The sequence below is a fragment of the Rattus norvegicus genome, chromosome 9 (genome assembly GCF_036323735.1).
Source record: "Rattus norvegicus strain BN/NHsdMcwi chromosome 9, GRCr8, whole genome shotgun sequence".
NCBI classification, from domain to species: domain Eukaryota; kingdom Metazoa; phylum Chordata; class Mammalia; order Rodentia; family Muridae; genus Rattus; species Rattus norvegicus.
Window position 1 is genome coordinate 2,093,316 of NC_086027.1, and position 17,546 is coordinate 2,110,861.

Consider the following 17,546-nt stretch of genomic DNA (forward strand, 5'->3'; position numbering starts at 1 on the left):
AGGAAGTGCCTCTGGGGGAGGGGAAGCCCAGACCCTAGGTTGGAAAGTTCAGGGTAGGAGGAGTATGCCAGCGGTACACTGTAACAGGGGGACAGCATACCCTGTGATTGAGGGATCTGAGAAAACCTGGAGGCCAGGTCCGCTTTGATAGTGTTAAAAAGAGTCTGAAATTCAACAGTGTGGGGAGGCGAAGGGGAGATGGAAGGAAGTATCAGCTGGCAGATATGTGAACTATACAGTTATAAATATACATATTTATAAATATGTAGAACTCGAAAAGAAAAAAAATTATTCACAAGCCATCCTGGAGTTATGGCCAAGGGTATACCCTCTGAACTCCAAAGAAAGTCTCGTCAGCATTGCGGGACGGCAGCAGAGGCTGGGTGAGGTTGGAGCAGAGGACATCTCCACGGGCAAGCGGCGTAAGGCGCTGTAAAGACACTGTACAGTCCTGTCCGAAGCGCCGACGCAGCAAGCTGATGCTGTGCACAGCGGGGGAGCAGATGCCCACAACCAGGCTGGCCCTGTGCTGCAGGGCGCTACCTGAGGAGGAGCAGTTGGCCAGTGTCACCTGGATATGCAGCCTGTAGATGCCGTCTTGATGGATACGCAGATTGCCCTTCTCCAGCCCTGGTCCGTGCGTGAAGGATCTTCCCAGGGCTGGGCCTGCTCCCCAGCGCAGTGTGAGGTCCTTTTGAGGGTCTGGGGACAGAAGTTAAATGGAATGAGAAGTTAAGACAGGGAGAAGAAAGAAGAGGGAGGTGGGATAGGCACAGGAGATGTTGGAGAGGCAGAGAGATGGAAAAAGTTTGGTAGAGATGGAGAGAGAATGAGAGGTACAGACACACAGAAGTCATAGAGATACACATCTGAGAAGACAGATGGACAGACGATCCAAGGAGGAGAGCCACGGGGTGTGGTGCATAAGAAGCTTAAGGCTGTTGCAGCTTTGCATGCTTATCACTTTGCCTCTGTCTCCAGCAATACCCTGGGTTCAAAGGACCACAAGGGTTTGGGTCAGCATGACAAGACCATCTACAAAGTCCCTTGTCACTATCCTTGTGGTGGCTCACTAAATTGTCTTAGTCTAGAATCACTATGGAAGCGGATCTCTGAGCTCATCTCTCAGCGGGGTTATGAACTGAGGCATGACTCACCCTGCATGTGGGTGGGGCCGTGCTACAGGCAGGGTCCTGGACTGAATGTAAGGAGAGAAATTGCTGAACTCTAGCTTTCATCTTGCTACTTCCTGACTGAGGATGTGAAGTGACCATCGGCAGCAGGCTCCTGCCTCCATGCCTTCTCTCTTAAGTTGCTTTTGTTCATTATTTCATTTTGTTATTTTGTTTCAGCAATTAAAAAAGTAACGGAATTGTTGATTCAAATATCTTAATTCCTGATTACAGCAGCTTAAAGCCACTATCTGGAAGGTCCTTAACAAATGACTGAAGCAGCAAGAGAAAATACGTTTAATTAGTTATTGATTTTGAGACAGGATCTAGCTATACAGTCTAGGGTAGTCTCAAGCTCAAGATGCTTCTGCCTCAGTCTGCTGATTACTAGAATAACCAGTGTGCCCAGAGAGGACGGATTTATTAAAGTTATGGTTACTTGGTTATTAATTTCAAGATCTAAGTACTAATAAATGTTACTACTAGAAGTTTATTTTTTTATCTTTATTAACTTGAGTATTTCTTAGTTACATTTCAATTGTAGAAGTTTATTTTTAAATGTTGAGGCAAAATCTTGCTGTAGCTTGAGCGGACCTGGAACTTGCAATGCCCCTGTCTCAGCTCAGCAGTGTTAGAATGACAGCTGTGCATCACCACACCCCACAGGGTCTTACTTTGAAGAAGGCATCCAAATCCCAGAATGACACAAGTAATGCCTTGGTTTAATTCTCTGCCTATGTTCCAGCGTTTGTGCTTTCCTTCGGTTGTGTGTGGCATTTTGAAAGGCCTCTGCCACTGTCATGCCGGCCACTCTGAGTGGGATTCTAGGCAGGGGCTCCATGCCTGAGCCGTGCAGGCCCCCAGCTCCTCATTGCCCTTTTCACTAAGATGCAGCCTCTTAGAGGTGCGTCGAGAAGACAAAGGGACAGGGGAGCTGGATCACCACAGCTCCAGGAAAGGAGAGGATAGAGGAGGTGGTACTAGCTGTCTGCCTGTGCCGTGCTGTGCTGAGGATGAAGCCCAGGGCTTCCTGAATGCCGAGTTCAGGGCCAGCCAACTCAGGCCATACCCTTCAGATGCCCCTCCCTCTCTCCGTCCCTCCCTCCCCTCTTTCCTGCCTTCATCCTCCATCCCAGACCACTGGATTCCCAGCCTTACCTGTGAGATTCAGCTGTAACTCAGCTACGTGCAACTGAAAGAAAATAGAAAATAGAGACAGCGCATTAGAGCTTGGAAGGCTCTCTGGTCCGGTGTGTAGGCTGTCTGTGATCCATCCTGCGTCTCCACTGGCCCAATTTAAGATTTTTTTTCGTTGATTTTTCTTTGTTGTAAAGTCTTATAGAGGCCCGCGCGAAGTTGCAGTCCTCACTCAAAGTAACAAGGTGGCCCAAACAATCTAACTAACGCTTTGTTTTCCCAGGAACCCGGGACTCAGGCCACCTTTCCCACTACTTCTCCAAAGACACGGGTGGGCGGTGCCTGACCTTTTAGCCGCAGGCAGCTCGGGATCCCTTCAGTACCAGCTAGGTAAGCCCCCAGCAACGTGTGCGTCAATCTCAGACGCCGTAGGGAAAGTCGGGGACCTAATCGTCCTGGCGCTCAAGGCCGCATCTTTCCCAGTCCGGAACCGCCGCCGCCGCCGCCCGCGTCTGCTCCGGTGCAGCTGGGACCGGCCTGGCTTCCATAATCGACTTCTCCTGTTTTCTCTCTGTGTCCTCCTTTTGATCCATCTCATTCCAATTTCGCTCCCCCCTCCCCCATCCCTGTCCGCGTCCTTTGCCTGTGCTGTAGCGCATCCTCTAGGTTCACCCTCCCAGCGCCTGTCTGGTCCCCTCCAGCCGATGGGCACCTGAATATTCTCTCTCTCCCCTACTTCTTTCTTCCTCTCACCTCAGGTGGCTCCAGCAGCACGTGCTGAGGCTTACTGAGGTGCCCGCCGCAGAGGAGCCACCAGCAAATCGCAATAATCACCATCAGCAGCCACGGCAGCAGGCGCTGGAACGCGGACCAGCTCCAGCGCACCCAGGGGTAAGGGCGACCTTCCTCGGGCATCTCTGCACGAATAGCGGCGGCCAGAAGGCAGCGGGAAGCGGTAGCTTCCTCAGCCGAACTTCTGAAGCTTCTGCCTTCCTTGACCTGCCCTTAGAACCCGGGGGATGTCCGACTCAGGGGGCAGGGAAATCCCCTGGAGCTTGTGGCACCTTCTGCCATCCCGCAGATAGGCCTGCTTCAGCTTGTCCCTCAGGCACAGAATATTTTGTCTTCTGATGGGGCACCCAGCCCCTGCTGCTTCTGCCTGGTGTTCGTTCGTTCGTTCATTCATTCATTCAACAAATCATTCACTAAGTATCTATTAGTGGTTCACTGGGCTGGGTGCTAGGCAATCAGAGAGCATCTGCATCCAGGGATCCCATGTGCTCCCCAAAATGTTTGGACAGTCTGTAAGCTCTTCCCTGTGGGCCGTTATAAACATCTCACATTGGAACTCATCACATAGCCCAGGCTGGCCTAGAACTTGCCATGTTGTCCATGTGACCTGCATTGCTCAAGCAGCCCAGGTAGGGGTGGAACTTTTCATGTACCCCAGGCTGGCCCTAACTCATCCTTCTGAGCACAGGCGTGAGCTGCCACATTCGGCTTTCTCTCGATGGCGTTTTGATTAACTACTGCCCGCCTCTATCCAGGTCACGGGAAACTGAGAGCACGACCTCATCTGCAGGTAGACACAGCCATTGCACTCCTACACTTACTTCAGTTGTGGTAATTAACACGAGATGTCCTGGCAAGGTTTGGCACGGATTGGAGCGGATTGGAGCGGGGCCATGGGATTTCACCCCTCCCTAAGGCTTTCTGGGCAGTCCTGGTTGCTGAAAAAGGGACATCACTGTCACTTTCTTCAGTGTTGTGATCACCAGTAAGTTGTCATTGCTCCACAAAAAATGGCCTCCTGCCCACGACTCAGCGTAGCACAGATAGAAAGAGACAGGAAAGCTTGTAAGCAGTGGCAGTTGTGGGGGTGGGGACAGTACTCCGCTAGGAAGAATATGTTCAGTAGGAGGAGAGGAGTGGACTAGAGAGGAGGAAGGGGATGGGTATGACTAAGATTCATTATGTGACCATACGAAGCTGTCAGACAGTAAAGAGCAAGCAGGTGACACCCAGGCTGACACCCAGGCCGACACCCAGGCCGGGGCTTTCAGGCAGCTTCCATTTTGCCTCAGTGTCAGATGAGATTGAGCAGCTGAGAGTTTACATGGAACCAGCAGAGGCAAGAAAACAGTTTGCGGGTAGCTGCTGAGGTGTGGAGCTGGGCAGTCTGGGGCTTTTTATCTCTCCTGTCCCTGGTGTCCTCTCCTCTGGGCCTTTCTCTGGGCACTCCCAAGAGTGCTGTGTGTTCTTCACGGAAGTCCATTTTACCCAGAATCCAGACTGTTCTATAAGATGTTGGAACACATCTACAAGCTCAAGTTCTTCCAAAGTTGAGATATTCACTAAAGGAAAGGGTGCCAGGAAGACCTTGCCTCTGAAACGGGTTTGAGCTGGCCCAGCTAGAGGCCACCACCACTTTCAGATCCTGTTTTGGGGAGAACTTGTTGGTCAGTGACCCTTGGATCTAATCTCCTGCAGTTCAGTTGTAGTGAGATTAACATGGGGTTGGAGAGACGTCTATCCCAGAGTGAGGCCTCACTTCCCAGCACCCACGTCAAACGGTTTCAAATGATCTGAAATTCCAGTTCCAGGAGGACTTGGCAATTCTGATTTCCAAGGCACCTGTACTCATGCGCACATATCACCCCATACATATAAATAAAATAAAACAAATCTTTTAAAATCTATGGAGCAGGCTGGGAATATGGCTCAGTGGATACGGGCCCTGAAGTGGACATTTAAGAGTACTCTGGAAAGTCAGTTGTGATAATGGTGTTTTGCTGGGGCAGACATGATGGAGGATTCTTTGCTAACAACGTGAGTGTATTGGTCTACCTTACATTACATCATTGAGCTGCATTTGCCAGGCCTCTGTAGAGAGGAAAAGCATCAAAAAACTTCTGGTGCTGTGCTGCACTTTCTTGCAGTTTCCCTGAACTCAGGCTGATTGGCAGAGTGATGTCAGCTGAGGCGAGGCCCACGGAGGACACGTGATGCTTGGAAGGTATAAATAGGACTTGATGGACAGTGGCAGAGGTGGGGCTAGCCTTGCTTATGGAGCTAGCTGTGCAACGCTTGTGGCGTTCAAGTCTTTGCTGATCTTGACTTCCCTGAGAGAGGCACAGCTGAGAGCTTCTTCTGGTGCTAGGCCATGCCATTGCCTCGGATTCACTCGTGTTTGCTCTCCTGGCTCCACCGAGTTGGACTGCTGCTGGTGCATCCGTGAAGTGTTTGTGAGCGGCTCCAGTTGCTGCTGCTGACCTGTGAACTGATCTGCTGATTTCCAGACGACCCAGACAGGAGTTGCTCCAAAGAACCTTTCTAAACAGGTCCACTTTTTCCATATCCTTTCCTTCTCACTACCTATGGTGGGAGGTGGGCTACAAGGAAGGTTAAAGCGTTTAAGAACCATTATTACAAATAAGGTTGAGGGCTGGAGAGATGGCTCAGTGGTTAAGAACACTGGCTGCTCTTCCAGAAGTCATGAGTTCAATTCCCAGCAACCGCATGGTGGCTCACAATCATCTGTAATGGGATCTGATGCCCTCTTCTGGTGTGTCTGAAGACAGCAACAGTGTACTCATATACATTAAATAAATCTTTAAAAAAAATAAGGTTTGAAAAAAATTAAAGTTACAGGTACAGGCACCATCAAGCAAGAATGAGAACTCTGAGACTGATACCTGAAAGTGGGGTTCACCACTGCCTGTCTGTAATGGTAGCCTGCTGGGAAGCAGAGACAGGAGGATTGAGGCCACTTATTGATCAGCCTAGATGAAATGGAGTCCCCCAGGTTCAGCGAGAGACCCAGCAGGCGCTTGTAACTTATTTCTTCAGCTCCATTTTGGGGACTTTAAGGCATCTAATGTATGTGGTTCATGCTGACGAACACCATGACCAAAGTGCGTTGGAGAGGAAAGGATTTATTCTTCTTTATAGTTTCTTATCGGTGAGGGAAGGCAGGGCAGAAGGTCAAGGCAGGACTGTAGTAGGAGCCTAGGAAGAACTCTGGCTTACTGACTTGCTCAGCCTGCATTCTTTTATGGCTTAGGATCATCCATCAAGAAAATGCAGTCTTGCCTTGTCACAAGGTCAATCTGGTGGGTATTTTCTCAATTGAGGTTCCTCCTCCTAAAATCACCCTATTTGTATTGACATAAAACTATGCAGTATACTAGGAAATTAAATTCACAGGTAACTACAGCTGGAGGACTTTGAACTTTATAAACAATCCATGTACCAATGATTTAAATAATGTTTTACTTACTTTATAATAATAATAATAGTTATTATTATTGTTATTATTTGCAGCAGTGAGGATGGAAGCTATAGTAGTGTGCAGCTGGCAAGTGTCGTCCACTCATCATTCGTCCACACCTCATCCCACTGGCCTCCGGGTGTGGCTCAGGGGTGGAATCCTTGCCTAGATTCCTCCAGGGGAGGGGTAGGAGTTCGGTCAGGGATGAATTGGGCTTTGTCCTGTCCTGGAATTCCCCCAACGCCCCCCCTTGCTAGAATCCCCCAGTGAGGGGCAGGGACTGTGTTGGAGATAAAGGATGGTGCTCAGTGCTAACCTAGCTCTCACACTGCAGCGGCTGGGCTTTCATTTCTGTTCTTGGGGAATCTTCTGTCTCCTCTCTCTTGCTTCCTAGCTGGGAAATGAGCTTTCTGCCCCCTTTTAAAGGCCCTGGGGGTTGGTCCACCACATCTTGGGTTGATCCCTTTCAAACTGAATGAGGGGAAAACAATTCACCTCAGGAATTCCATGGCAGTGGCAGGGAAGTCACAAGGTTGCTCACGTAACCTTTATGGACATTTGCCAAGAGCAGGGCTTTCCCCTACCTGCAGATCCCCCCTCCGCCCCCACACGGAGAGGGGTGGGGCAGGGTTCAGGGGATGGACTCATGGGACCACAGGAACAGGAAGAAGTCCATTTCCTTCAGGAAACCTAAGGACATCAGTCTAGCATCATCAGCCTTCTGCTTTCTCTTCAGGAACACTGGAAACTTCTCTCTCCAGTCATGCACCTAGGTGTCTAGCAAATATTGAAACTGCTGAGTCAAGGTTTCTCTTGGTCAAACTTGGTTTTTTCCTTACTTTTTCCTTTTCTGGGGGTGGTTCCACATTGCTTCTTCCTGCCTGTGCATAATGTACTTTATATCAGGGCTTCTGTTGCTGTGATTAACACCATGACCAAAAGCAGCCTGGGGAGGAAGGGTTTCTTTTACCGTAAACTCCCAGGTTGCTCCATTGCCCTGCCCAGGGCAGGAACTTGGAGTCAGAAAGTGATGCATGATGGTCGTGAAGCCAGGCTGGCAAAACCCAGCTATCCCGGACCCTCCTGGTTCTTTCACACCCCTTTGGGTGAGTTTCAAGGTGTGGGTTGCTTGGAGCGTGAGTGGGGTTGTCTGGGCCACACACCTGTGGTCACTGTGATATCTATAGAGTGCTTCTGTTTTTCTCTACCTGTTCTAATTCAGGCTTTTATTTTTGTGAACTTTTTGCAAGGATTTATGTTCTCGAGATGGAAATTCAGACGGTTGAGGGATTAAAGAAGTGAGTGACTGCATTTTAGACGTTGGAGTCTCATCCTGCATGCTGTGTTTATACAGACTCTGAGTCTTTGCAGGGGTTTGAAAGTAGATGAATCAGAATGCTTAGCTTATAATCTTTTCCTCCAGAGAGGGATTTGAGGGTTTCTACACCAGGCATGTGAGACGGCCCACTCTGACTGTATTATTTTCTGTCAGTCTAGTGACTTTTTATAATCTATTTATTTATTTATTTTTTATTTTTTTTTTTTGGTTCTTTTTTTTCGGAGCTGGGGACCAAACCCAGGGCCTTGCGCTTCCTAGGCAAGCACTCTACCACTGAGCTAAATCCCCAGCCCCTATTTTTAAAGTCTAATTACATCCAGGCAGTGGTGGTGCATGCCTTTAGTCCCAGCACTTGGGAGGCAGAGTCAGGTGGATCTCTGAGTTCAAGGCCAGCCTAGGATACAGGATAGCTAGGGCTACATACACAGAGAAGCCCTGTCACCAATTTTAAAAAAATTACATGAATGTGAGTGTATGCTTGTGGGTGGGTTTGCATGTGAGTGCAGTGTCTGGGCAGTCCGGAAGAGGAGGTTGGCTCCCTTCAGCCTGGAGTATGGGTGGTGGTCAGCTGGGAACTGAACCCAGGTCCTCTTCAAGAACAGGCAGTGCTCTTAAGCATGGAGCCAGCTCTTCAGCCCCTCCCCCAGCCATCTTATGTTCCTATGGAAACATCATTTAATGGCTGGATTGCCATTGGGACTATCCTTATTTTCTACGCAGTGCTTAGTGGTTGGGTATCTCTGCTCATTCAATTCAAACAGCAACTGAAATCATAAGATGCTTTGTGCTGCTGCTCTGTGGTGGGCAAAGCCTGTATCTTTCCATCAAGGGTAAGGTAGGGTCCTTCCTTCAGCTCTATTTCCAGTGAGCTCCCAGCAAGTAAAATTTCAGATGAAAGGTATTTTCATTTCAACAGTGTGATAATTATGCACGTCTCATATCTGCAATGCAAGAGGAGTGTGTGCGGGTGCAGGGTGGGGCGGTGATGGATGGTGGAGACGAGGCTGATGAAGGTCAATAGTGTGCTCTGGCTGGTTCTGTGAGTCAGTCGACACTGCTAGAGTTCTCAGGGAAAGGACCCTGAGTTGAGGAAGTGCCTCCATGCGATCTGATCAGATCCTACTGTAGGGCATTTTCTTAGTGCTCAATGAGGAGGGTGTCACTGTGGGTGGGGCTGTCCCTGGGCTGGCAGTCTTGGGTTCTATAAGAAGCAGGCTGAACAAGCCATGGGGAGTAAGCCAGAGAGCAGCACTCAGCATGGCCCATGGCATCAGCTCCTGCCTCCAGGTTCCTGTCCTGACCTCCTTTGGTAATGAACAGTGATATGGAAGTGTAAGCTGAGGAGACCCTTTGTACCCCAACTTGCTTCTTGGTCATGGCGTCTCTTCATAGCAATGAAACCTTGTCTAAGAGAAGTGATGTGTGGCGATGAGTGGGTGTGGCGATGAGTGGGTGTGGCGATGAGTGGGTGTGGCGATGAGTGGGTGTGGCGATGAGTGGGTGTGGCGATGAGTGGGTGTGGCGATGGGGTGAGTATGGACCACTCTTTTTTTTTTGTTTGTTTTGGTTCTTTTTTTCAGAGCTGGGGACCGAACCCAGGGCCTTGCGCTTCCTAGGTAAGTGCTCTACCACTGAGCTAAATCCCCAGCCCGAGTGTGGACCACTCTTTTGCCCCCATATGCTTGTTGAAACACATACATCTGTGAGGGCCACACTTAGTCATAGTATAATGGAAAATATATTTAGTCCAACCTCAAAGGTTGACATAGTCTATAGCAGTCTCAACAATGTTAAAAGTCCAAAGTTCAAAGTCTCTATTGAGATTCATCCAATCACTTAACTGTAATCCCCTAAAAATCAAAATAAAAAAAGCAGATTACATATCTCAAATATCATATTACCATTCTAAAACATCATAGTGAGAAAATATTGGACCAAAGCAAGATCAAAAGCTAACTGGGTAAACTCCAACATCTACATCTCTATGTCTGATGTCAAAGCACTCTAGATCTCCAAATCCTTTTGTCTTTGCTGATTGCCACAAACTTCTTTCTTCTGAGCTGGTTCTACCCCCTGTTAGCAGCTTTCCTCAGCAGGTATCCCACAGCTCTGATATCTCTAACATCTTGGGGTCTCCGTGGCAACTTCAACTTTACAGTTTCTTGTTCCAACATCTGGGATCCACACATGATCTGGGCCCTGCCAAAGGGCTTGGCTCACTTCTCCAGCTCTGCCCTCTGTAGCACTCTAGGCTCTGGTTGACTCCACTCCACTGCTGCTGCTGTTCTTGGTGATCATCCAATGGTACTGGCATCTCCAATACAATGGAGTCTTCTGCTGCAACTAGGCTTCACCTATAGCCTCTCATAGGCTGTATTCATGATGCCCAGCCTCAACTGCTTTACATGATCCCTTCAGTCCTAGGCTATCAACTGAGGTGTAACTGAGGCTGCCATCACCAATGGCCTTTCCTGGCCTCTCAGTACCAAGCCTCATGTGCTCTGCACGACCCCCTCATGCCTTCAAAACCAGTATCACCTGGGTAATTCTTACACATAACTATGTGCAGCATGAGGTGCAACCTTGGCTATCTCTGGAACACATCTTTGTGCTCTCAGAAAACACTTCCCAGAAGATTTCACCTCAGTGATGCTGGTCTTTTCTTAGTCACTACTAATTTCTTAGCCCCTAGCTAACCAGCATCAATTGTCCCAGTTGTCCCTTCTATTCTGGATTCTAAAGCCAGAGCCACATGTCCAAAGGTACTGCTAAGTTCAGCTGCTTGCTGAGGTTGGAACATGGCCCCGTTGTTCTATTATTGCCAGCTTTCTGTTTTTCAACTTCTTACTGCCTAATTTTGGCTGCCTCAGAACTTGCTGTACAGACTGACCTTGAACTCTGGGATCTGCATGCCTCTCTCCTAAGTGCTGGAATTAATGGTTTGTCCACTATGCCTAGAGTTAAGCTTTTTTTCTACTTGGAACTTGCTCTATACCATGCTGGCCCTGAACTAAGAGATCTGCTTGTCTTTGCCTCCTGGGATTAAAGACATGTACCACCATGCTGGGCCTAAGATTTTCATGGCCACTATGCCTCAAGATCCAGCTCAAAAGTGTTCCTCATCCCATGTCAAGGTCTGAATCAAAAGCCTATGTCTTATAACCTCAAAATCTGGATCTTAGGTGTGCCTTCCATTTCTGGATTATAGTTTATTCCAGATTAAAATTCAAATGAAAACAATAACCAGGTAACAACAGCCCCTAACATGATATAACTATTCTTTGTTCAACTGCAAACACATAGTAAGCTTAGCTGGGTGGGATCCTGCCCCAGGTCACCACTCCCTTAATTCCATTTAATATCCATTGCATTTTCTGGTGCCCCTTTAATATGTGAACAATCCATACATTTTAGAAAAATATTTCTTTTTCTAAGCTTATTGTGCTTGATTAAAACACTCTTCATGAGAGTAAAGTAGAGTGCAAAGTCTATGCTGTGAGATTTTGAGACTTTGTCAATGCAAGTAATCTGAATCTCTTAACCTTAGCCTCAAGCAGACTGTTCATACAAGGGCAAAAAAAGCAGCCACATTCTTTAACGAAATATTACAAGGACAGTCTCAAGACCACATACTAAAATTCCTTTCTTCTGAAACCTCTCTCTCGAGCTAGGGCTACACAGTTAAAAACACCCGCTGGAACAGGATCTTCCATGTGTCTATTAGTATGGCTGTTAATCCCCACTTAAAGCATTTCACTGCTTTACAAAATCCCCAAGTCCACATTTCTCCAAACAAATGCATGGTGGTCCTATCACAGCAATACCCTAGTCCCTGGTACCAACTTCTGTCTTAGTTAAGGTTTCATTATTGTGAAGAACCACCATGACCAAGGCAACTCTTATAAAGGAAAACATTTAATTGCTTACAGTTTCAGAGGTTCGGTCCATTATTTCATGGCGGGAAGCATGGCAGTGTGCAGGTAGACATGGTTCTGGAGCAGGAGTTGAGAGTTCTGCATCTTGATCCAAAGGCAGCGGAAGGACACTCACTTTCACACCGGGCAAAGCTTGAGTTTAGGAGCCTCAGGGCCAGTTTATGTGTGTCGCACTTCCTCCAACAAGCCTGCCTCCTAAGAGTGCTACTCCGTGTGAGCCAAGCATTCAAGCACATGAAATCTACAGGGGGATAACCTGTTCAAACCACTATACTAATGATGGTGTTGGTGATGATGGTGGTGGTGGTGGCGATGATGATAAAAGGCATGAAAAGAGAAAGATTAGTCGAGGATAGAGGGGTGGGCAGGCACAAAACCAGTTTTTTGAGTCTGATAACAAAGTAGACTGTGTCTAGACCTGGTTGGAGCAGTCATAGGAGAGTGAGGCCTGAGGCCTAATTTTTACACATGAATAGAAGTGAGAAGGCAGCTTAAGTGTTGGTTGCTGCTGTTAAACTGATAAATCTTTCTCTAGTCTAGTTTCCAAACCCATCACAGATCTGAGAAGGATGAATTTCACCTGAATAAGCAGGAAATGCATACCAAGCAGCTTCCTAATCTATAGAAATCAGAGACTTCCTCGCTACCTGGACAGTCACCTGAAGTTTCTCTGTGGTCGGTGGGGCATCTGTCTCCTCAGCCACCAGGCCCAGAAGATTTGGCAGACTTTCCTGTAAAGTAGGAGTTTTGGGGGACTGTTAGATCTTGTCTGGGCAAAGCTTCCTGGAGTCCTGCTTGTCCACAGTTTAAATAGCATACTGTCAGAAGGCAAGGCAAAGGGCAGTTTTTGACCAATGGCCCACTTTGCCACATTTGAAGCAAGCTCCAGGTGGAGGTTCTTCTGTGCTCATCTTCTTTGGTTGTTGCTAGGGGTGTTGTCAGGAGTTGATGTGTCTCTTTATCATCAAAAGCTTCTTTAAAAATTAAAACATCTTAAATGTGATATTCTGCAGATCTCTGAAGTGTTTGAGGGCCTCCTATCTATGTAAATATCTATTTAAACAGACAAACTTTGCTTGTTTCCAGGTACTTTGAAAATGCATACAGGAGGCCAAATAAGGCTTATTCTTGTAATCAATTGCATCAGTCTTTTTTAGTATGTCTACAAGTATAGTTCTGAGCACATTAAAGAATTTGACTGTTTGACTACCAACTTGGATTCTTAATTATCCTTGACAGTCTATAATAATTTAGTAGCTTTTATAAGATTAGGACTTTATGTTCCATTCCTGTTAGGTTTGAGCCTTAAAAATCATGATTTCTGAACTGAAGTTCTTTTAGTATCAAAATAAAAATTTTAATCATAGATATATAGATAATACATAGATACATAATACATAGGGAGACTGGCAAATCCTTAAAAGACAAAGAGGCTAAAAAAATATACTGTGAACCTCATTAGACCTTAGTAGTTTATAAATCTTGATTAAAGAACTAGAATGTAGACAAATAGTTTTGTGAACTTGACTAGACCTTAGGAATTTAAGATGTTGATTATCAAAAATACCTTATTCATCAACTGTATGTTGTTACTTATCTACATTTTCTAACAGCTCTGTGTTGAGCAATTAGCAAAGACATAAGTAGCTAGACATACATCTTAAATTAGCTTTTATTAATCTCAATAGATCTTCATAACCTTAAATTTCATCATCATATACTATATATTCTAAGCCAGGATTGAATCACATTCTGTATGTTATAGCAAATATAACCTTAAATTTATATCATCATATAAAATTCTATACCAATCTAAAATATTTCACTTGTTGTTGCTTTCTTAGTTTAAAAGGAGATATAATAATAAATAGTTTATTAGGTCTAAGAAAGTGTACAATTATTGCTTTTAATATGTGGTCATCTTAAGATGGTAAAGTCACATGAAAGATTGCTAGCCATGTGGCCACTGACATCCTGATGAGGTCATCAGCCAAGATGTAGAGCCACATAGTTGCTATTTTAAAATATTTGTCTTCCTAGAGGCCATCTATCTGTCTGTCTGTCTATCTATCTATCTATCTATCTATCTATCTATCTATCTATCTATCTATCTATCTTTAAATGACAGTCCCATCCAAGTTACATGTGCATATACATATAGAGTTAAATCCAACATATAGCATTGACTTTGAGTTATATACACACATACACTCATACAAATGCCCTAAACAAGAGTTGGATCACACATATATACTCATGTATAGATTTTTAATTATAAACCTTTTGTTAGAGGCTTAAAGCCAAATTTTGTGGTGAATTATATAGATTTTAAACTTACAAATCCTTAGATAAGAGTTTACAGCATAGTCTTAAGATATTTTTTCCTTTTCTTTTAGACAGCAGAGTGAAAAGAAATCAGATAATTTTTTTTAGTTGTGGGGAAGTAGAGATAATAGATTTTGGAAGCATAAGATTTAGATATAAGATGTTTGGGAATCAATTATCCATGGCAGCGAGAATTTGGAAATCAGAGACACCAAATTCTGGCAATTGAATGAAGCCAACTGTAGTAAAATCTGAGTTCACAGAGTAAGAGACAGAGGGAGAACATTTACATTAGTGCAGGCTTGTTGTGGAAAGCTATTGATATGTGGGTAGGCTGTGGGAGCCAAAGCCACTCAAATGACACAGAGGGATGGATAATTGGACTCTAGAATTGAGAATTAGATTTGCAGACAAATGGCCAGTAGATGCTTGTGGAGTAGTCTGCAGATGCTGCAGCAGGAACAGGTGTGTGTGTGTGTGTGTGTGTGTGTGTGTGTGTGTGTGTGTGTTGAGAGTGCTACAGTTTCTGCTCTTAACTGGGTTGACTCTGACTTGTGGCAAATGTTCAGGCAAGATATTTATGCAGTGTGTATGTGGAGACCAGACAGAAAAAAGCAGAGCATAAAGCAAGGAAAAGGGAATAAAGAAAGGAGAACTTCTTCATGTTCACTCTGATTGGTTGGGCTATATATTGAGGCCAGATTGTATAAGTTTACAAGCTAGATGTGGAGTTCCAAGATTATGAGGGCACAGTTGCCGAGGATGAGGATGAGGAGAGGATGAGGACAATTCCTCATGTTGAGGTGACTCCAACCACAAAATAATTTTGTTGCTGTTTCATAACTGTAATTCTACTACTGTTATGAATCATATAAATATCTGATATGGGACCCTTGAGAAAGGGCTGTTCAACTCCACAAAGGGGGCAGAGACTCATTCATAGGTTGAGACCCTTGGTTTTAGAGGGTGGAGTCTTGATGCTGTGACAAAATCCCTGAGAAAAGCAACCAAAGGGAGGAAGGGTTTATACGGGCTCAAAGCTCCAGACCTGCTGTCCTGGGGGAGGCGGGGAGGAGGAGAGGAGGGGAGGACAGAGGCAGAGCTATGATCTTAATATAAGCAGCGGTGAGGTAAATGTAGCTATTTCTCTTTTCCTTTGCCAGAGGGAGGGTGTGAGTTTCCCACCTCTCCTAATCCTCATAGGTATGCCCTTTTGTTGACAGGATGGTAACAACTAGCACTGCTTGTCCCTATGGGAAGCTCAACAGCTTGCAACTGCTCTATCCTTGACAAAGGGAGTTGGTCTCAGCAGGCACTAACTAGAACTGGGGGCAGCAGGCAAGCCCCATTCCTAGCCAGGCATTCTGCAAATGCTCCTTACAGCAGTGCCACCTGCCGGCCACACCTGGCATATTCCCTTCCTTACTAACTTCTATTGGAAATGTCTCAGTTCACGGCCAACTGAATCTACAGAGTGAGTTCCAGCACAACCAGGGCTACATCGAGAAACCCTGTTTTGAAAAACCAACCAACTAAACAACCAACCAAACAAACAACCAGAAAGTCTTAGTGTGTTTGTGTGCATGCATTTGCATGTACATGTGCACATGTGCAGACAAATGTGTACTTGTGTAAATGTGTTCTTGTGTTAGGGGTGCATGGGTATGTACATGTACAGCTACAGGTCAGTGCTGGATATCTTCCTGTATTGCTCTCTATCTTGGTTCAGTTTTGTTTTTATTTTAAATTCTCCTTCTGTTTCTCTCTGCCTCTGTCTTTCTCTCTCTCTCTCTCTCTCTCTCTCTCTCTCTCTCTCTCTCTCTCTTTGTGTGTGTGTGTGTGTGTGTGTGTACGTACATAGGTGCCCCAGGATCCAGAAGAGAGCATGGGATCCCTTGGAGTTGGGTTACAGGTACCTGGAGCCTGCGTCTAGTGACAGTTAGAGCTTCTGTAGCACTTATAAGCTACCAGCTTGTGCTGCAGCACCACCTCAGTTTTCCAGACAGGCTTTTGTTTTGTTTGGTTTTGTTTGAGACAGGGTCTCACTGTGTAGCCCTGGCTGTTAGAAAATCCCACCCCCAAGCCCACCCTCAGTAACCCAGCAGCCACAGACACATCATCATCAGCTGCCAAAATGTGACAGATTTTCATGACATATATGTGATTCTGTGTCCCAAAGAGCTCAGGTGAGTTTGGGAGCAGGCTAGAACACATGCAGAGGAAGTTCACCAGACTAATGCAGTGCACCCTGGTGGGACTGAAATAGACTAGGATCTCCCAAAGGAACTATAATACCCTAGGGGGCATTCTAGCTAAGGATCAGTTTACAACTTGCCTTTTGGCTGGTCTCCTAGACCACCTCACAAAGGCTCTCTTACAGTAGAGCGATCTAGACCCCGAAAACCCAGAGGGCAAACAACTCTTTATGATCTGTTTCTTTCCCCAGAGTTTCCCCAACATTAGAACCAAGTTTACACACTTGGAGAGAGGACCCAAACCCCACAGGGAGAAGTCTTGGATCTGTACCATGGGAGAGATGAAAAGCACATACACAAAAATGTCAAATGCTGGACAAGGCATTTGACGACTGCCTAGGGTTCCTTGCCTCCTAAGGCTCGAGGACCACCAGGTCACTGCTTTAAATATGTTCAAGAAGGTCACTGGGCCTGGCCTTCCCTAACCCCTGCAGGCTCTTCTGACCATATCCAAAGTGTGCCAGAGCTGGCCTTACCACTACTGACTGCCATGTGGTGGCTTGGGTGAGGGAGAGATGCCTTCCTCTCTCCCCTCATCACTTGCACCTGTGGTAGGTAGGAGAGCTGGCCTGGAGGTCGTGAGAGTGGGAGAGCAGGCCCTGCTCCTTTCCTGGGAAGCATGGTAGAGCTGGCCCCTGGTGATGTGGGGTTGTATGAGCTGGCTGGAGGGTGTGAGAACAGAAGACCTGGCCCTACCCCTCACTGGCTGAGGCATTGCACGAGCTAGCTGGGGCAGTGTTGGAGAACACACGCTCTTGTGTGGGTGTGGGAGATCTGAAGGGCTGACCAACTCAGCTACTACCCAGGCCCAGATCCAGGGCTTTGAGTTGGCCCAGGAACTGCTGGGCCTGTAGGATCTTCATGACACAGGACAACAGGATATCCGAGAGGAGTCCCAGTATTGATGGTGTAGCAGAAGCCAGAGTCCTCAAACCAGACCAATGACTCACTGCAGTGAACATTTGCAAGTAAAGATGTGTGGGCAAAAGGGTGTACTGTGTGGCACACTGTGACACACTACAGATTCCACAATGAGATTTTAAAGAATATATATATATATATATATATATATATATATATATATATATATAATTTTGGCAGAGGAGGCTGCAA

General features: G+C 46.2%; 1 protein-coding gene across 1 annotated transcript; it reads right to left on the reverse strand.

Annotated features, from left to right (window-relative positions):
- Positions 1 to 224: 224 nt before the first annotated feature.
- Positions 225 to 3,377, reverse strand: Cd70 (Cd70 molecule). Its single transcript, NM_001106878.1, is given in 3 exon segments — positions 225 to 702; positions 2,331 to 2,364; positions 3,063 to 3,377. Coding segments are annotated over 3 exon segments (588 nt in total). The 5' UTR covers positions 3,225 to 3,377; the 3' UTR covers positions 225 to 310.
- Between the last annotated feature and the right edge of the window lie 14,169 nt (positions 3,378 to 17,546).